Source organism: Heliangelus exortis, chromosome 3, assembly GCF_036169615.1.
Source record: "Heliangelus exortis chromosome 3, bHelExo1.hap1, whole genome shotgun sequence".
NCBI classification, from domain to species: domain Eukaryota; kingdom Metazoa; phylum Chordata; class Aves; order Apodiformes; family Trochilidae; genus Heliangelus; species Heliangelus exortis.
In genome coordinates this window covers 100,000,633-100,021,666 of record NC_092424.1, presented here as the reverse complement: position 1 = coordinate 100,021,666, position 21,034 = coordinate 100,000,633, and the positions used below count along the sequence as shown (strand labels likewise).

The window sequence follows — 21,034 nt, the reverse complement described above, 5'->3', positions numbered from 1 at the left end:
ATTGCAAAATCTAGATTAATCAGATTTGGAAAATAATTATGCTGTCTGTGAACATTGTGCATATTTTTGATTGCTAAAACACTACAATGAAGGTGGGGAGGAGTTTCTGCTGGTTGAGTCTTAATATATTTTGACATCTTCTTTACAGCTGAAGGGTTAATCACTTCCTTATATGAAAACTTTGAGGCATTTGCTGCTTAACATGCTGAAAAAAATGTATTTTAGAACCTGTTTTGGCTCTCTGAGGGGAGCAGCTGTTCAGTTCACTTGTGTAAAATTGATCCCTGAAACTTTCAGACAGACATTTAACAATCCTCATCTGTGTGTGCATTCAAAGTTGTTTAATTTTAATCTTGTGACATCTGAGTCTGGAAGCTTTGACACATGCTGGGCTTCTTTTAAACTGTTGAGCATGTTTAGTACTAGTTGGGATTAGACCCAGATTTTTTTGTCTCTCTTAGGGCTCTGTGGAGCTGGCTGTCAAATTGCTGAGTGTAATTTAATAGTGTACAAGTGCTGTCTGGTGTTTCAGATTAAAGATAAGGAACATCTTTTGTGGGGTGGGAGTAATACCTACTCTGTCCTAAGTTTCATGAATTTCAGAAGAATTACAGACCAGTGACAGGATATTTTCTACAGAAGTGCTCAGGAATTAGGCATAGCCATAAGAACAGAGCATTGCAGAGCTGTATCACATAAAATTTGTGGTGCTATAAGACTATTCAGTTAAACATCTTGCAAAAACAGAATACAAAAAAACTGAAGCTTTCGCAATATTTTAAAAATGTGTTTCTGGCAACGTTTTTCTTTTCCTTTTCTTGAACAGTTTGGCCTCGCATTTGTCATCCTTAGTGAGTTGCATGCTAAATTACTCATTGTGTTTTGTGTTTTCTGTGTCTAAAGTAAAAACAAAACAAAACCAAAAAACAAAAAAGAGCCACACACACACACAAAAAAAAAAGAACCCACAAATCAAAAAAACAACATTCTAATGTGTACTGCCAAAAATTTTGGATTAGATGTTATGGTAATAGTAGTTATGAAGCCCATACCTTTACTTCTTGTATCTTGATATAAGACATGAAAGTCAATTGCTGGATGTCTGTATCACCTGTGTATCACAGTTAGAATCCTCCTGTGATCAGTCTGTCCATATGGCTCACCTGCCTCCTCCCTACCTGGTAGGACCCAGCCACCACTCTGTCCTGCCAGAGAAATGTGTTTTGGTACCCTATGTGTGCTGTCTCCAGTTGGTTTAGGATGGGAGTGCCTGCTGCATGGAAACCCCTGAGCTGGAGAGGACAGACAGGTTTCAGGCATCTGCTGCATCCTTGGTGGCCAAGGACAGACAAATCCTCTGGACAGTGGCATTTGTACCTGGGCAGGGAGCATCAGAGCCTGCCATCTCAGAGTGCTCTTGTCACCATCCTGGGACAGCAGTTGGTTAGCAGTGGACGACAGAAGAGCATGAAACTCTGCAATTAAAATTCAGTGGCAATTAAATTCTGTGAAGAATTACTATTGCAAGAGAGGGATATTTCTTGTTTATGGTTTTGTCATTGTGGCTTGTATTGTTGCCTTTTCTATTTTTAAATTTCTTCCTAAGCTTAAAAAATATTCTGTTTTTATGTACAAGAAAAAGGTGTCCTAGAATAGGTAGGCAAGTGGTTTCTGTAGTGTGGGAGAGAGGGAAATATGATAATAAAGCATACACAGACATCTCTGTAGGGTTTTCCTTTTTGTCAGTTTACATATGAAATTTGAATAATGGTTGGACTTTCTATTTTTTCCTGGTATTTTGCCACTGTTTTTTTTTCCATTAATTATCTCATTTCCCCCCTCTTGTTTTCTCTGATCTGATCATCCTGCTCACTCCACAGATTATAGTGAATAACCAGGTCTTCTAGTTTTGTGTATGGCACATAACTTGTACCATGAAAGGCTTTGCTCTCAGTATCAGGTTCTGAGTACAGTGGTCCTTGGGACCGTGAGTGGAGCTCCAGCTGAAGAGCAGATAAACTGTTTTTCCTTATTTGTGAAACTTCTGCTTTAGTGAATTGTTCAAAGATTTGCACCATTGTGGGTATTACCCCAACTGATTGGAGTTCTAATAAGTGACATGTGCTTTGTGAGCAGATAGTGTCATAGACATGGAAGTGATGAAAAAGGTTTAGTGAAGTGATAGAGATCTTGACATGATGAGCCAGTAAGATGGAATGAAGGGGAAATTTTTATTTAATGGGAACAGATGCGAGCCAAGAATTCCCTAAAGTAATTTCTAATAATCTTCAGCAGAGAAACTTGTGTGTAAATTTTATTACAAGAGAAGTTTTGTTTAGTTAGTAAGCAACTTGTTTTTTTATAAGGACAAACAGTTTCATCCAGGACAAAACTGTATGAAAACTTTAAAAAAGATTACTCCACCTCAGTCATGCTTTGATGGTCTGGTAATCAAGCACAGGTAACTGATTTCTTAAATGGCATGAAATATATCTAGGCTGCTTTCTTATGAATGTGAAAGTTTGGCATTTAGTTTTGAAGAAGTGGGTTTGGGGGAAATAACTGAAAAAAGTAAAATCTTACGGAGACAAGATGGAGATAAAAGCTTCTGCAATGTTGGCAAGAAATTAATCTGAATGTTTAAGCCGAGTATTACTGGAGCAGACACAGTGATTTGGCTAATTCACTAGGTAGGTAATGTCTTTTCTGTTACTGACATCTTAGGTCTTTTGCTGGAAGCCTTTACTAGTTGGAATAAAATATACAGCGCAATAAAAAAGTGTAGTTTTTCATTTGGCATGTTATGGTTCTCAGCTAGGGCTGAAAACTTAAAAAGGTAAACCATGCTTGATACAGAGACAATAGTGATCTGCAAGACAGTATTATTGTCTGGAGTGTTACAGTCTGGAATATTATAGTCTAGAATACAATTGTACAATTTTTTGTATATAACTGTCTTTAAAAATTACTTTTGAATGAGCAGTAACACTTCTTTTAGAATGAACAGCATTACCTCATACTGTTACCACACTATCATGTTAAAACAAACTACTTGCTTCTGTAATCAAATAGAATCTTAAAATGTCAGTGTCGAATCCCAACCATTCCTGTGGTCATGTTGACAGCAGAATTTGTAAGATTAATTTTTTGCAAGGAAATCAGAAGCCTCATTAGAAGTCCCACTGCAGGATTATCTGGCTACCCTACATTCTAAAATGGTACCTGATTTGCTCTAGAGGAAAAAAATAGTGTTGGATTTTTCCATGCAGCTAAATCACCTTCAAAAATAATAATAAAAATAAATAAACTGGAACAGTTGTGTATGACTCTATGCATCAGGATAGAGAGGAATTTCAATCAGAACAGCAAGAGGGAAGAGTGAAGAGGGCTAATTATCAACTTGGGAAATTGGAGGAAGCTTATATGGAAGAGGACATTGATAGTGCAGCATAGTATTGTTCAAATAAATCGTTGGCCTCGTGGTGGAAATAAGCAAGTTTTTAAATATTTCCCATTATCTGTTTAATATACCCTCAGCCTTAGTCTGTCCTTGAATAAAAATACATGAAATATACCTGTGGTGTTTTAAGTAAAATAAATAGGGAAGAATGGGATTTAACAGGCTTGCCTAGTGAGAATAATGAGTTAAAGATCCAACAGTGCTTTACAGGTAGTTTTAATCTAATGTTGTTAGTTCATAATTCTATCTCTAATATTTGGCTCTGAGTTTTTAATAAACCAGACCGGGACCACTTGAAACAGTTGAACTTGAAATCTCTAGACTGTTGGTCTGAAATAAATTACCTAGATTAAAATAACATTTACATAATCTATAGTAGTCTTTATAGTTAATGCAAACAAAAGGTTTAATTGTGTTCTCTAACTGCTATTGCTATTGAAGGTCTGTTTTATTTCAGAGAGATTTGTTTGTTTTTCTATTACAGCACAGTAGCTGAGAGCCTAATTTTAGATTTTTTTTCTGCTAGAATGTACAATATTTCAACTTCATCCACAGGTTTTAGGACCTGCCCCAAAATGGTGTTCCTTCTTGGACAACTTAACCGAAGAATTGGAGGAGAATCCAGAGAGCACGGTTTATGATGATTACAAATTTGTTACCAGAAAAGACCTTGAAAATTTTGGTAAAACACTTGAATATCCTCTTTAGCTGACTGCTTTTTTCAGTTGATTGTTTACACATGTACATTTTGTAATTCTGATGTGATGAGAGTTTCTGATTTAGTATGTATAGGAATCTGTGACGTGTGCTTTCAGGCACTGAATGGAAGGCATGGGAAGAGAAGTTGGTTTAATTTTTAATGTAAGTTTGAGGTGCTCAAATAGTATGTTAGAACTCAGAGCAGAATCTGCCAAAGGCTACCCTGATAGAGGAGTAGTTTCCAGAAAATATAAATCATTCTAGATTAGATAGAGATACAGTTTCAAGGAACCAGAAGGGAGAAAATTATATATCAGAGAAAGTAAGTATGCTTCTCCCAAGGTAGTTTGTTCTCTTTCTGTTCATTACATGTTTTGATTGCAAAGTTTTTTGCAATGTTTCATTTCATTAACTCTGAATATCATAAGTTGGGTTTAGCCTGGCAGGAGGCTATACGAGGACACTGTCCAAAGCTCCTGTATCTTCAGCTTTGGAATTGTGTATGGCCTGAATGTAGCCCGCAGACCCCTCTCCTGATCCTAAGGAAATAAGGCAATCCTAGTATTAATCTACATAGACTTGACTTTAAATTCACTGTATCTTTGTCAAATTCTTTTGCCCATAAATGCAGACTTCTAAGTGAAGAACCAGCATAAGGGATATTTTGTATTACATGTGTCAGGGTTTCTTTTTATTAATTGTTGTTAGCTGGAATGCTCTCATTTTGGAACACACAGGAAGATTGTTTCCTGGAAACAGTTAAAAAAATATAGAGAGACAACTTTGTTTTCAGAGACACAGCAGTTTCACACTTTTTTGACATTTAGTTCTAGAAGTAGTTTGTTAATTCTTAATTTCTAAAGATTTTGGGATCTGTAAAGGATATTTTGCTATAAAAAGCTTTTCCTTTTCTCAGTCTTGGAATTTTGTAAAATTCCACGGAAGGAAAATCAGAGAACTCATTAAGTATTGTCATTCTTGCTAAGGTTAGGGCCTAGGGTGACAGTTTTATGACCTGATGTGGTACTGTATTTTTTTCATATTGTCAGTTCTTCAAAGGTAGTGACCCAAGGCAAAAATCTTTAATTAAAAACATTCCTATACCACACTAAAAATGTTAACTGTCAGGCATCTATGGACTTTCAAAAATTCTTCTCAAATTTTTCTTTGTAAACTTTTACGGAGCATATTGCATGCAAACATTTTTTAAAAGCACACAGTAACATGCATTAAGTGAAGAAAAATTGATGTTGTGGTTCTGAAGAGCTTCCAATTTCTTGCTGGTCAAACTGTTTTATTTATTTATTTATTTGCTGTTTTACTTAGTCTTAATGTAATGGATGTGACTGTTAGACTGTGTTGCATTGACATTTGCTTGTCTTGAATCAGGTAAGTGAAGTGGCTGGCTTGGAATAGAAATTCTTCATATATGAAAATTCTTTGAAATAATCTGTAACTTTTTCCCAGGCCTTGCTCATCTCATTGGCTCATCATTGCTCAGAGCCTATATGCATGGATTTTTCATGGACATACGACTTTATCATAAGGTAAATAAGGCTGATCCTTATCAATTTTTAAGCTTAGCAATAAAATATGTGTGTTGGGTTTTTTTGGTTGTTTCTAGTTTGATTAGTTTTTTGGGGTTTTGTGGGTCTTTTTCCAAATAATGGACTGTGTCCTGTATTAATGGTGTTTTATTTTTACTTCCTTCTGCTTGTTCAAAGGCAAAAATGATGGCCAACCCCTTCGCCTATGAAGAATACAGAAGAGAGAAAATAAGGCAGAAGATAGAAGAAACACGTGCACAAAGAGTTCAACTAAAGGTAAATCCTGTAAACATGAGGTATACTTCTGGGTGAACTCTTCATAAAGAGTAATGTGTCCTTAAGTGTATCTCAGGTGCAGTGACTTAGAACTTGGTTCTGTTTATCATCAGAGACACAAAGTAATGTATAGAGATTTTTTTTCATAGAACTGCAGAATGCCCATACGTTGTGATTCCCACAGATGAGGGAGACTGATACCAGCCTGGAAAAGAGCAGCTCTCATCACATTTTGCCACTAGCAGATAAACCAGTGGTTTCTACTCTGTCATTGAACTAAATTACTTAAGCCATTAAAACATAATATTCTGAAAAGAGATCTTTAGAAATAGTTTTGCTTGTAACTAGCACCTTTCTAAATTGAATTTGCTTAGCATACAAGGAGAAATAATTGCTTTTAAAGTACTAAAGCTGATGCATTACAAGGAAAAGGTGGTACAGAGGTTGTGCACAAGTTCTCTCCACACACTGCTGCTTTTCTTGTACCTGAAAATATTTTGAACCAGTCAAGGAGCCTTCTCAGTGAGTTACACAGATGAATAAGAATTCTCTCTTCACCATGCTTACAAATATAAAACCTTTAGGGCTTTACATATTTAAAGGAGCATTTCCTGATTAATTGCTTTCTTTAGAAACTTCCAAAAGTCAACAAAGAGCTTGCACTCAAACTGATTGAAGAAGAAGGAGAAGAGCAACACCTTACTAGAAAAAGAAAGCAGAAGGTAAGCTTTTGGAGACTTCTCTGCCTGGGAGCAAAGAAATAATAATGTTTACATTATTGATTTTTTTGTAGTTGGGGTTTGGTTTGTTTTGGTTTTTTGTTGTTATGTGGCCAGATAGACTCAAAATTCCATTGTTTTTGGTTTTCTCATAAATAACTTATTTTAGTGGGTGGCTTTAAGGAGGACTTCATTGTAGCTGCAGCATGCAAAAGGGCACGTAGTAACTTAAAGTTATGAAGTACTGACTGTGAAGATGATACGGGCTTCATAGGACTCCAGAAGCTGCCTTAATGGAGGGCCAAAGCCAAATTTCCTTGAAAAAGACCTGTTGTTTACATTTGTTGGTGTTTTGGTGGTGACCAGGACAAGATAGGTGGTGTCTGTGAAACTGAAGATACAATGGCTTTTCTTTTTGTACACAGTTAACTACATTTTATAGCCCAAATGATTTGCCCTTATGAAACAGGAATTCTTCCTGATGTTGAAAATTAACATTTATTATCAGGGCTGGAGGGACACAACAACTTTCTATAGGCAGTACTCACATGATTGTTCTCACAGGAATGTAGCTTTCATTATAGTCAGGTGTTCATGCAGCATCTAAAGAAATCCTGTGTGTTACAGTTAGTAGAAAGCATAAAAAACTAGGTGGTGGTTAAATGTAGACTGACTAAGCCAGTGTTACATTGACAATATGAGTTCAATAAATGGGGGCTGATTTGTCTAGGTGTCCACAGAGACGTTAAGAGGACTAAAAAGAGTATACATAAAAATGGCAGGTTCTGGTTAGTTTCCTGAAATGGCATTATTTTTGTGAAGAACAATTTATTTTAGGCTTTGGGATTTAATTTTTGGCTGTATGACTGCAAGTCACACATTTGCAACAGTTTCTATGTTTGAAATTTATACTTGTTTTCTGTATTTTTTTTTGTTTGTTTGTTTGCACTTGTCAGGTAGCAATGAAAATTTAATGCTGGTGGGGGGGCTGAATGTGCTGGTGCAAGCTTGGCAATGTTGAAAGATCAACTTTTTATTATAAAAAGCTGTGTATTCAGTGATTTTAAAGTTATCACAACAGGCATTCATATAAACTGAAATTTAACTCCAAGTGTTCCTCATTGAAGAGTATCATAATTTGCACTGTACTTTGACATGTATGAAGCTGCCTTTTCCGTTCTGTTTGTGAGGGCAGTGAATAAAAAGTGTTAGAAGTTGTATAGAAACACTTACTCTTATATATTTACAGTAAAACAGTAGTAGCATTGCATAAAGGCATGTTTACCCTGATAATTTGTTGTACATGTTGTAGAATCATCCCCATCAGACGGGGTATTTGCCTTGGAGGTACTGCTGATTAGTCAATAGATATCAACACGTTTTCAGGCTAGCTGGCTGAATGTATGAGAAATATTAATTCAAAAATGCTGGTAATTATGTATTTAAGGTGTCTATAGTGAGTGTAAAAAAAAGCCTGTCTTGCTTACATGTAGCTTAGGTTTATATTTATTTGATCCTGTGAAAATAATAAAATATAATAAGCGTAAATCTTGATTTTTATATGACCTGGCAGGATTAAGCAACTGGCATTTCCCATGCTGGTTTTGAGTTTTGTTTAATTAAAACGATGTTACTTACTTTACCAGCAGCTGGTTTAGAATTTTATAACTCACCATTCATGCTTTGCTTCTTTTCCAGAATCTGCCTAGTCTTCTCAAAGATGATCGTTTTAAGGTCATGTTTGAGAATCCAGATTTCCAGGTGGATGAACAGAGTGAAGAATTTAGGCTACTTAACCCACTTGTTTCTAAAATAAGTGAGAAAAGAAAGAGGAAACTAAAGATCCTAGAGGAACTGGAAGCACAAGAACAGGTAAAGTATTTTCCATTTGGATTAGGAAAAATCCATGGGTTTAGGTTTTTTCCTTCTTTAATTTAAGCATTTCACCTTAGGAGAAAGACGGGAGGCAATGCAAGATTGCCTTCTCAGCTATAGTAAGTAAGTGTAATTTATGTTATCCTTGTTTTTAGATGTGAACAATGTTGTGTCTACATGAATATAGGTTTGAAAAGTAGAAAACATAGGTGGAAGCAGTTGTTTAATATGTCTTCTTCATTTGTTATTTCTGCTCCGGTTTAGTTCTTTTCAACTGCATCTATGTAGAAGCTGTCACGTACTCTAAATGCAGGAATGGTTTGTGAAGAAAATTAGTTGATGATGATTTTATACTATTTTTGTCTGCAGGAAGAGGAGGAAGAACCAGAAGGAAAAGCAAGTGATGCAGAAAGTTCTGAGAGTTCAGATGATGAAAAAGGCTGGGTTGAAGAGGTCAGGAAACAGCGCAAACTTCTACGCCAAGAGGAAAAATTAAAGCGGCGGGAAAGGTCCAAGGAGGATCAGCAAACATTACTGAAACCTCAGTTTTATGAGATTAAAGAAGGAGAGGAATTCAGAAGCTTCAAAGACTCCGCCAAAAAACAAAAATTAATGAAGTAAGACATATGTTCCTTTTTTAATAGCTGGGGGTGAACAGTTCTCAAGTATTTCTCTACAGTGCAGGCCAGTGGCATTTTGGCTTGGGAGCACTTACTGGTAAAGCCACATCTGGCAATTCAGGGATGTAACTTAAAGCAACAGAGTTGTTGAAAGCTCGTTTTGCAGTTAAACAAATATAATGTTGGAAGTATGGCAGAAAGACAACACAAATGAGATGAGTGAGAGGTTGATATTCTGAGGCAGATTTGGGGATCCATTACTTGGTCTTGCTGAATTGCAGCTCTCACAAATAGCATCACTGATGTCTGTGAGATTGGTTATATTTTCCACCAGTGTCAGTATGAGGTTCCTAGTCTGGATGTTACTCATTTGACTCTCTAAAAGGGGTGTAGAATACTCCATGACTAGCCACAATTTTGGGAATAGGATAAAGGTGGTGAAAGAAAATTATTTTGTCTGGTTATTTTTTATGGCATCCTTTACAGATTTCCTTAAATTAATGATCAATTATAGTATTTGGGTAGTACATAAAGAGCAAATCAAGGACTTTGCATAGGGGTGCTTAAAGCCTGCAAATCACTGATATTTTTTAATTTTTTTTTTTTTTGGAGGTGAGTTGAGCCCTTCAGAAGATGAGATTTAATAACCTTTTATTATTTGGAGCACAGACGCTAATATTAAAATAATAAAAGGCAATAGCTTCAAAGCAGCACACTAAATGCAAAGCAGAATTTTGACTAATGTTGGAAACAACATGAGTTGATGAGTTAAATGGATCTCTTAATAGCCATTATGGCTTAGACTGAAATGATACAGTCAAAGAGAAGGAAGTGAGTAATACATGTAATGGGGCTGTTTCTTTGTGTCTTTAATGACTGACTCTACAACCTGGCTGTTTCATGCTGGAAATTTTCTGGAGATATGTAAAGAAAGATTTGATACAGTTTTAGCCTGTACCTTAAAAGAGGGAAGTATTATATAAAAAATACTTTAATTTCAACTATTATATAAAATTATAATCTTTTAGTGTTACTGAGACAGTGTTTCTACAGTAGTCTAGTAGTCTATGATTTCCATGTTTCACCTGTAAGACCTCTGTAAATAGAAGTGACATTTTTTATAAGCTAGCATTTATAGCAGTTCTGCAGAACTGGTTCTCATGTTTTCCTAGTTGTTTTTTGTCTCCAAGTGTTTTCACACAGGGATTTTTCTAATTTCTTTAAATTGAATATACTCAATATTTTGGACTCCGATTTTCTTAGATTTCATCGACTTTCTTGCAATTATTTTTCTTTCTGTTAGAAGATGTAGCAACTTTTTACTTTTGTCAGTTTTTCTTCTTTATCAGGAGAAAATCCACTCTGGACACTGACAGAGCATTGTAGGTTCAAGGATATTTTTAACATTATACTTAGATTTTTAGTCATGTTAACAGGTGACTTGAAAGGAGCCTGAGACACTGTACTGTACTCTTATTGCCATTGAAATACATCCTACAAGGCAGTATGGCTGCAACCTACTCATGTACTGTTCTTTTACCCACATTCATCTGCTGAGCTTTAACGGAAATGCTCAGTTTGAAGTGTTATAATAATAATATATATAGATATACTATGCATATAATCAAAACATTCAATTTGAAATACTAAGATTTCATGTTGTCTGAAACATGGAAATCTTAAATGTGAACAAGGTGCCAGGAAGAGGAACATTTAGAAAAATGAGCACAGCGTTGACACAGACAAATTAAATTCTTCATCTGGTGCATTGAGGGAGAAGAATTATTGCTTCAGCTTGGCAAAAACGAAAGTACCACATGCCAATCCAGTGGATGGAGGAATATCAGTGATGAAATAAACCATGGAAAGGCTTTTAAAAGATTGCTTTTAGGGAAAAGAGGATCTGTTTTAAGATAAGCTACTAATTCTCTGCAGAATATTTTGCAAGGAGTGGTGCATAATTAGGGGGGTTTAGGCAAGATAACCTCTGTGTTGTAGATACACAGATGGGATGTAAAGTTTAAAAAAAAAGTTTAAAAAATTTAGCATAGAATAGAATGACAAAAAAAATGAATGTGACAGCATTACATCCTTTTGTCTTCCCAAGCTGCTGTCATCAAATTGTCTCTTCATGTCATATTCACTCATCCCATTTCTGCTTATCCAAGCATTGTTCTTAGTATGGATTTTGATATTCCTCAAATTCTTAGAAGAAATTTAAAAATTGACAGCCGGTATCCATTTCTTATAATGTATAGCTGATATGATTCTGTAATCATGATGACTTTCCTGTGCTGTGAGGTGAGTGGTTTGGTTAATAAGCATTTTTGTATATCAGAATGTCATGTAGAAAACACTTAAACATGTTTTCTGCTGTCCTTCTTCATTGATAAGTAGTCAGCATAAAAATAATTAATTCAGGCTATGTACTGAAAACTGGAAGGACTGTAGTGGCATGTAGAATCCGGTGAGGCTGGCATGGCTTAGATTTGATTTATCCAAGTTACAGAATGATGGTCTGTGACCAATATAATTAAGCACCTTAATACCTTCAGTATGCATTTAATGGCTAGGTGTTCTTTTTTCTCTAATCATATAATGTTCTACCTGAGGAAACAGTTTATGACTTATATAAAACTGGGTGTTTCTTTTGACATGTTACTGACTCAGCACGGCTCCAAGCCCAACTTCTAGAGCAGTGGTGTGTACTATAAATTTCTTCATAGACCAACAGTCTACACATTTCTTTGCTCAGGAAAGCTGCAAAATGTACTCATGGTTGTGAAAAATGCATTTGTCTTAAATCTGTCTACATTTAATTTTCCCCTTTTGCACTCCTGTGATTACATATGAAAACCTGCAAAACTCTGCTTTGTTTACTTACTACACGAGTTCCTTACATAGTAACTTAAAAGGAGCCCATAAAAGGAAAGGGGTTTTATCAGTGTGCTAAGAACATTTTGATTTTCTTCGTGTCCCTTTAAAAGTTTTATTACTGAAGTTAGGCCATGTCAAAATTTAAAACTAAAGTAAGACAGTCAATGTATATGTCTTCAGAGGTGACCAAGGAAGTCAACAAAAGCCAGTGAAAGCATAGTTGACATTCCTAGGTATTGCTAAAGTAGAACAGCAGGAAAAGCCCTCAAAAACTGTTCTTTTTCCTCAATAGGAAAAAAAGAAGTGCCTGGGCAATTCTTTCATTTGTTTGGGTTTTACTGTAGAGTATGGGAAGTTGTTTTAATAACACTGTTCATGTATCCCTTGAATCAATTTGTTGAGGATGTTTTTGGTGTATTAGAAAAAACCAAAACACAAAGGCAAACAACCCAGCTGTTGTAATTGGTTGTGTGTCAGTGTGTGCAATCCACTATCATTTGAGGTCTGCACGTTTTTAGATAAATGTAGCCATACCAGGATTTATTCAGTAAAATTGCAACCCCACAGCATTTTACTAGTATCTCCTCATTTTAATTTTTCTCCTGACTGAAGCAGTAGCTAGGCAGTCATGCTAAATAATTGTTGGGTAGCAGCCATATTTCTCCGGTTCACTTTCAAAGGGGAAATAAATGGGACTTTACTTGAATGTAGAAATCCCACCACAATGTCAGTGACTGATCTTCTGCCATAGTTAGCTCTAAGGCTTAGCTTGTCTTCCCAATTCACACAGATGGAACAAGTTTTTACATGTACTCAATGAAAAATATACTACAGAAAAAAGTACAAAGTACCTAGTCATGAGAAATAAAGTAATTCTTGACAGTAATTTTTCATTGTTAATCTCAGAAAGTCTTTGTTACATAAAATGGCTCATTAACCAAAATTCAGTGGACTTCAGAGGCTTCACGTATGGGTCACAGTTCATGAGCCCTTCAACCATAGGAAATTCCATTGACTTTGGTGACTGCTAATTGTCCATATTTTTATGATGGCATATTTTCCACTTGAAAACTTATAAAAAAAAACCAAAACCAAAACAAAAAAAAAAGTCTTTTAACCCTCTTCAGAGAAATCTAAAAAGGCACAACTAGCAGCATCTCAAATTGCTGAAGCTAATTTAATTTACAGCCATGAGAATGTTTTTTAAGTGTGTTGCAGAGTGATTTGTCTGATCATACAAGCCATGTCATATTCTCGGCTGGCACTGCCTGTTGGTAGGACCAACATGATAGAAAAAGGATGAGTCATGTTAGGAGTCCCAGGTACCTTTAGGGAGGATGGCTGAAGGCAGCACCATCCCTGCTTGCCTCACCCCTGTTCTGCAGGCTCAGTGGGAATAAGGTGTATTTGCATGGCCAGGCCCAGAGAGTTGTAGTCAATGGAATGAAATCCAGCGAGCAGCCCGTGACCTGTGGTGTTCCCAGGCCTAAGTTTTGGGGATGAGGGGATTGAATAAGTTTGCAGATGACACCAAGTTGAGTGGAAGTGCTGATTTGCTCAAGGGTAGGAAGGCTCTGCAAAGGGACCTTGATAGTCTGGACCACTGGGCCAAGGCCAATAATATGAGGTTCAACAAGGCCAAGTGTCAGGTCCTGCACTTTGGTCACAACAACCCCATGCAACACTACAGGCCTGGGGAGGAGTGGTTGGAAAGCTGCCAGGCTGAAAAAGATCCAGGGGTGCCAGTTCATACCCAGCTGAATAAGAGGCAGGAGTGTGCCCAGGTGGCCAAGAAGGCCAACAGCATCCAGGCTTCTGTCAGGAATAGAGTGGCCAGCAGGAGGAGGGAAGTGATGGTGCCCCTGGAGAACAAGTCCTATAGGGAGAGGCTGAAGGAATTTGGGATGTTTAGTTTGGAGAAGAGGAGGCTAAGAGGAGACCTTATTGCTCCCTACAACCACCTGAAAGGAGGTTGTTAGGAGGTGGGTACTGGCCTCTTCTCCCAAGTAATAGGACTAGAGGAAATGGCCTGAAGTTGCACCAGAGGAGGTTTAGACTAGATATGAGGAGGAAATTCTTTACTAAGAAAGTAGTTAGGTGTGGGAATGGTCTTCCCAGGGAAGTGGTGAAATAACCATTCCTGGAGGTATTTAAACATTGTGTAGATGAGGCACTTCAGGACATGCTTTAGTGAGCATGGTGATACAGATATTTATTTTATTAGAGGGGGGATGTTGATAATTGGACATAATTATCTTGAAGGCCTTTTCTGAGAGTGACAGTTCTGTGATTTACACTCCTCAGCTGTCCCAGTTTATACCAAACTTAAATGAGTTCAGTAAGGAAGATATTAGGTACCAGCTTCTAAGTTGGAGCCACTGGGGCATATCCTGCTGTCTTGCCTTTGTAGGGCCATCAGCTTCCAGTGGAGAAGAGCTGGAGGCAGTACAAGTTCTGACCACAAAAGCCAACTCCTTCTCCATAGAAATTAGTGGGAGTTCAGTGCCAGAGGGGGAGGCTGTCTACCAGCTGGCTTACAGAAACTGATGAATACCATGTGCTTGAAGGTGTTTGCTCATGTGAAGCTCCTCTCTGGGGTCAGGATTTGTCTTATTTATCACATTCACTTGTTTGTATTGTTCTTTTGTTTAGAAAACTGTGTGTGTTAGACTGTTGCAGGTGCAGTATCTGAACAGTTCATCTTTGACAGTGAAGTGATTCATTCAGTGGTGAATTCATTCTGATATATAGTTAACATTATTTCCTTCCTTCAAAAGTGTTTCCAATCCAGAAATTGCGGGATTTCAAGAAAACCACGTGTCTGGCTTTTCAAAAATTTGTGCATGTACTGCATGTACTGCAGCTGGATATACCTGATTTTTCTGATATTTCAATAGAAAATTATAGCAATAGAAGGTTGTGTTTCTTTTTTAACAGGAGTCCTATTGCTTTTTTAGCAGAAAAGAACAATGAACTTTACATAAATTTTATCAGTGTTTCTACTGAAAGCAGTATCTGGATGGAATTATTTGAACTTGTCTTTTCTTTGTACTGAATGTTTGGGGTTTTTTTAGAGTTTTGGCATTTCAGGGTTTCAGAGAAACTGAGTTTAGTTCTGACTGCATTATCAGCCTTTATTATAATAAAAATATGGCAAAAATAGGGACTAATGTTAATTACTCTCCACAGGAAAACTCTTGGAGATCGTTTAAAGCTTGAAGAAAAACTTGGCACACTCAATGTGTCTGATACCACAGTAGGCAGCAAACAGGCAACATTCAAATTAAAGAAGGTGAGCTATATATATAATTTTTTAAGATAATACACAAGTAACTTTAGTTTTGCATGAAAGAACAGGAACTTTAAAACCGTCAAACAAATGTCCCTCTTCATTTCTTTATAAGCTGCCAACTGTTCTGCTTCTTGCCAAGAGAATGAAAGCCTCCGGTAGTACTCCTGTGTGTTTATACCCTTATAACTCATGCAGCACTCATAAAATCTTGTGTTCCAGTGGAAAATGCTGGCTTCCATCTTTTAATAGTTTATTTGCAGACACCCCATCAGAAGCTTGTGACCTTACCTGACTTGTGCACCAGGACTGATCAGGTCTTGGTCTGCAGGTCCAAATGCAGTCAGGATGCTGTAGGTGACAGGGGCTTTCTCTTGGTTGAAAATGTTGCTGGATCTCAGCATGATAAAAACTGAGCTCCAGACTACCTTTTGTCATTGAACTGGTGTACAGTGGATCACAAGAATGAGCTCTGGTCCTGGTGCCCTTGCCAAATTTCATTTGAAGTGTGTGGTTGAGTGGTCTACCTTTCCCAAAGGATTTTAGTTTCCCATCCTAAGGAATTTTGTAGGTTCTACTTTATTGGATGGGCAGAGTTAAATGCATGTGTGCATCTGCTACTGCTTTAGAACGCTTGGGGATTTTGGGGTAGAAAACTGCTTTAGAACTAAACAAAGTACACATTATAAAAGTTGAAGAACCATATTATTTCATAAAAGAATTTCAGTTTAAAATTGTGTTCTTCGGGTAAGCCTCTTTGCTATAATACATTCTCCTTACCAGTGGTCAAATATTACTCTTACTGGTAAAACTGCTGTCACAAGAATGAATAAAAAATCTAAAGTAACTGGATTTCTTGCACTATTTCTGCCTTACTTGTTTTGCCTGATCATTGGATGCTGTTGGTTATAGAATTAGGTGCAGTGGGGACGCAGCTGCGTATGCAGTAATTCTGCCACATTCCTAATGCAATTATCCTATGCTGCTGTTGAAAGTATTCTAGATAAAGTATTTTACAGCATGGACAGTTGGCTGAATTTGGCTAGTTCAAGTCTCCTGCCTCCAGTTAATGCTTATTTTGAAGATAAGCTTTAGTCTTCCAAAGACGACATAGCTGTAGGAGCCTTTTCATCTGTGTAGTATTTAGGTTCAGTGTGGTTTTGGTGAAGAGGTGAAAATTAATAGAACATGAGCCACAGGAGTAGAGATTTTCATGTGGATTGTCTTTCTAGAGTTGCATACAGCATGTAAAACACTTACAAGAACTCATAAGAATACCTTTTGGAAAACCTGTTGTGTTTCAGCAAATCTAACCAATTGTTCTGTCTTTTAAAAATCCATTTGTGGAAATATTAAATGTGATAATATAATTGAACCAACATAGATACTATTTATCCTCAAATTGTGTTCTACCTTTTTAAGAACATCTAAACATAAATTCTGGAGTGTAATGTTACAGTCTATTGTTAGACATTGGTTTTCATCTGAAATACATGATTTTATTCACTGTTTTTCAATATCTTTGCCTTAAATGTTTGCTCTGAATTACTTGGAACAATAATGCCTAGGAATAACCAAAAGCAACAAGTACAGTGTAAGACAAGATAGCATGGGACCATTTTCTGCAAGATTTCCAGATTTACCTAATGAAATTCTATCTTGATATATAGGTACTTGAACTTTAAGGTGATATGTAAGTTTACAAGAACCTGAGGCTATTTTTGTTTAATATTCCAGTCAGAGCAGCAAAAGCAACAGCAGGAAGCTGAGAAACAACATCGTCAAGAGAGGAGAAACCTCAGGCGTTCTGCAAGTCATCTCAAGAGTAAACGTGGAAGAGGACGATTGTTCCATTGATGTATTTTGTGTTATTTTTAAAGAAACTTCTTTTACCTCATTTTTAAATTGAAAAAGACTTTTTATAATTGGGACACTGTATCAATCTATTTGTATTTTGATTCACAAATTTTTGATTGAACACAAAACCCAGTACTTGCTAAGCCCTGTGTTAATTATTGAAAAGCTTATAAAAGTAAAAGGAAAGTACAAGTATGTTGAATTATAAACTGCAGCATGAACTGTAGTTATGCAGGAATCACCAGCAACTGTCTGTTGTGTAACCCTGGATATTTTTTATATAAGAATTTACGTATACAATGAGGCTGCTTGTCTTTTATTTAACCCTGTGTTTTTGCTTTATGAAATCTTTATTTGTGACTGCCTAGATGGAAGATCAAGGGTAAGTTATTTTGTCTAAACCATATCTTTACAAGGGCACAACAAGTTTTCTTTTGTGGTTCTTGAAGGATGACATGCAATTGTGTTTTTCAAAAACTGACTTTGTTATAGTCTTGGGTTGCCTTGGTAGCCAGGAGCAGGTAAAATTGGTTGTTGTGAGAGCAACTGAGAATGCCTGACTTTAGGTTCCTCTAAGTCATTCAATAAGGAAGCTTCTCTTGCCACACTGATGTACAGAGGGGACTCTCAGTAGGACAGTCTTACTAAGTTAAATTTTATGAGTATTGCATTCACTTAGAATCCTTAAGACCAGGTTTAATACACTTTGTTAAGCCAGCCATGGTATATGTTTAAATCACAAGCACGTTAAGGCCCTGTCGGCAGCCTCCTGTTCTTCAAAAAAGTTAGCTTGGTTAAATAACTTAAGAAACTAGAACCTACTTCAAGGAAATGATTAATTCTTTTCTATGTCTTATTTTTTGATTCCCAGAAGAGTGCTTGTTGCTGATCAGGATACAGCATCTCTTCTCGATCTTTTTTCATGCAGATTCTTGATTTTTTTATCTTTTTATTTTTTATAATTTACAAAAGCATTTCACTGCTTAAATCAGTTTTTACCTTTGATCCTAAAGGGGCTTTATTTATTGCTTTTTAGAAGGCTCTGTAAATTGTCTTTTTGCTATATCAAAGAAACTGAACTTTGGTTCCAACAAGAATCAATGAATGTCTCCATCACTGTAAATCTTTTTAAGAGAATTGGAGGTTCTCAAGCATTTTGTTTTATAAACCAGAGAGGTTATTAATCTGGTTAGCTCTCCTGGACAATGTTACTGTAGAATTTTTTCAGTTATTTAATTAAAACCCTTGGTTTCTCATAGCCTGATGCTTTTGTTGTTGTTGTTAGGTGGTAGAATAATCAGCCACGTCCCTAAATTTATTTTCTTCTCCTTGATTTAATTTTTCCTGCTCTAATCCCTTGCTTCTGATTTTAGTTATACTGTTTCCTTTAACCTACAAATGCCTTTTACACCTGGTATTTTTGTCTTTATGTTTCCAAGTTGTAATCACCACCTGTTTGGCCTTGCATTCAATTGAAGGATGAGTCTCTCAATAGCTGCTTTTTACCCCAAGCTGTCAATTTTCTGCAGTGTCCATAAGCTTCTCATTCTGTTTAACACAGAACTATCCATTATTCCAGTGTCAGTCTCACTGCTGCTGTACATCAAGAAGTACCATTATTACTTCTCTTTAGCCACTGAGAAAATTTAATGCAGTTGTGGTTGTTCCAGAGTATGTCCCTGTTTTTTGGAATGTCATCTTTTGATAACATTCAAGCCTTTGAAATCCAAGTGAAATGACAAGTTAAAGTTTGTACTAATGCAACGTCTTTCCCCTGGAGCATTTTGTTATCTCTTGAAAATGATCTGCATGCAATTCAGGTGTGTTCACTTCATACACATGGCTATGTGGAATGTAGAAAGATTAATGGTGAAAATTTGCCACTGTTCTGGTTGATAAAGGGAGAACTGGGGATCAGGTAGACAGAACTGGTGCTGTAAGAGCAGGGATTTGAAGGAGTTTGCTCCTTACACTTGATTAAAGAGCTAGACTTACATTTATGATTTAAAGCATCCTTGTTTCAGCAGTGATTTTGTTGGCTATCAGGACCAGTAAGAAAAAAAAAAAAGGAAAGAGACGTGATTCAGGGTAGCAATGAACTGAGTTTGAAACCATTAACTTTCACCTTAAAAAAAGTGTGTGTTGTCTGTTTTGAGATTCTTCTGACATTGGTGTAGTTCAGTGTTTTGCTTTTCATGCACTTACAGAGGACCTTATGATAATATTGATCATATATTTAAGTTGGAGCTTGTATGATTAAAGAAAAATAATTTGTACTGTTAGAGAGAAGGCATCTGCAAACTGTCCTTAGACACCATTTATTTCACAAAGAAGATATTTGGGATACACTTCAAACAGTGTTTGAATGCATCAGGCATAAAGCAGTGAGATGCTTGGAAAGATAGGACTGTGACCACAATTTGAATATTATAGAAAGTAAACGTGGAAGCTGGAAGATGGGTTGGATGTGCTTTTAAGTAGCTTATTTTTTGGAGGATAGTCCCTACTCTTTGGGGTTTCCAAAGCACTGCTTTCTTTGCCTGTAAGCATGCTGTATTTATATGTGTAATGTTTGTAACTATATAATCTTGCTAGAATAAGGCTGATGAGAGATAATTGTGCAAGCAGTAGATAACAGCCATTATGGAGAAGAATCCTGGAAAACTGGAGGTTATAGATAGCATTTGTGAATGAGAGTGTGAGAGTTGGCTTAAGAATCTGAATATTCATGAATGGCTTGCTTAACTTAACTGGTTGTCGGTGGGCTGTGAGACTGTTGCATTGTGAATTCATCTGCTTGTCTTTGTCCAGGAACACCTGCCTTATGAACAGTCCTTCATTACAGTTTCTTCCTTTCTGCTCTTAATAGCTGAGGGCTTGCATGAGATCAGGGTGGAACTGGGCATTTGTGTGGGGTGAAGAAGAGAAAAAGCTCTATGCAGTCTCCATCTTAGTTATACCTCTGTTTGTGCTCTACTGGATGAAGAGTGGCTGGTACAGATTTTCATAGCCCACAGAGAGTAAACCAGAAGCAGGCTTGCAGTGCCAGAGATGTTTCCCTGTCGCATTATATCGTGAAGGAAGCACACATCATTCTAATACAGGCAGATGAATATCCAGCATGTCTCTAAACAAGAAATACATAATTTTAGTTATACATATAATTATAATCTCTATATATGTATACTGCTTGTATAGTGTTTTTATATATAATTATAGTATATAATTTTAAAATTTATAAATTAATTTAACGAATACTTAATCTCCCACTGCTTTCTTCCGTGAGCCAGCAGCTGGTTAGAATCAGCAGCACACAGAAATGTGGATTTCTTAGCTTTGATTGGACTATTGAATGTTTGAAAGAGGGCAGTGCTCTTTGTGTTGCTGACTTTGGTCAGGAGAGGTGTTCGCTGCATTTTGCTAACAGTGAGCATGGCTCCTCAGGGTGCCCAGTGCTGGAACTCTGGGGCACAGGGGGTTGAGCTGTAGTTGGTGAGCTGTGCCTCGCACCCATTCGAGCCCAGGGGCATTTTGGTGAAACTGGGATGAAGATTCCTTGCAAGCCTTGTTTTTGTGGTACTGAGGAGCAGCAAGTGGGCGGCTCTGTGAGGGAAAGCAGGCTGGGGGCTCAGGCAAACAGGGGCAGTGCGCTCCCTGACAGGAGGTGCAGCCCTGCAGTTAGGAAGGAGCAGCAGTGGGGTGACAGCAGTGAGGTTCAACCAATATGCCAGACAGACAAGTTTGTAATGACAAGGCAGGTCCAAGGTGAAGTGATCAGGTCAGGATCAATGGGGTACGAGGGCAGGCACTGACAC

General features: G+C 37.0%; 1 protein-coding gene across 1 annotated transcript in view; it reads left to right on the top strand.

The window, feature by feature from the left end:
• The window catches only part of NOL10 (nucleolar protein 10), a 47,755-nt gene extending 28,247 nt beyond the window's left edge, over window positions 1-19,508 (top strand). The window contains exons 14-21 of the mRNA XM_071741905.1: window positions 4,016-4,142; window positions 5,627-5,706; window positions 5,884-5,982; window positions 6,615-6,704; window positions 8,400-8,573; window positions 8,946-9,193; window positions 15,263-15,365; window positions 17,100-19,508. Of these exons, the coding sequence (XP_071598006.1) occupies window positions 4,016-4,142; window positions 5,627-5,706; window positions 5,884-5,982; window positions 6,615-6,704; window positions 8,400-8,573; window positions 8,946-9,193; window positions 15,263-15,365; window positions 17,100-17,219 (1,041 nt within the window). The 3' untranslated portion in view covers window positions 17,220-19,508. The remainder of the gene's footprint in view (window positions 1-4,015; window positions 4,143-5,626; window positions 5,707-5,883; window positions 5,983-6,614; window positions 6,705-8,399; window positions 8,574-8,945; window positions 9,194-15,262; window positions 15,366-17,099) is intronic.
• The last annotated feature ends 1,526 nt before the right edge of the window (window positions 19,509-21,034 follow it).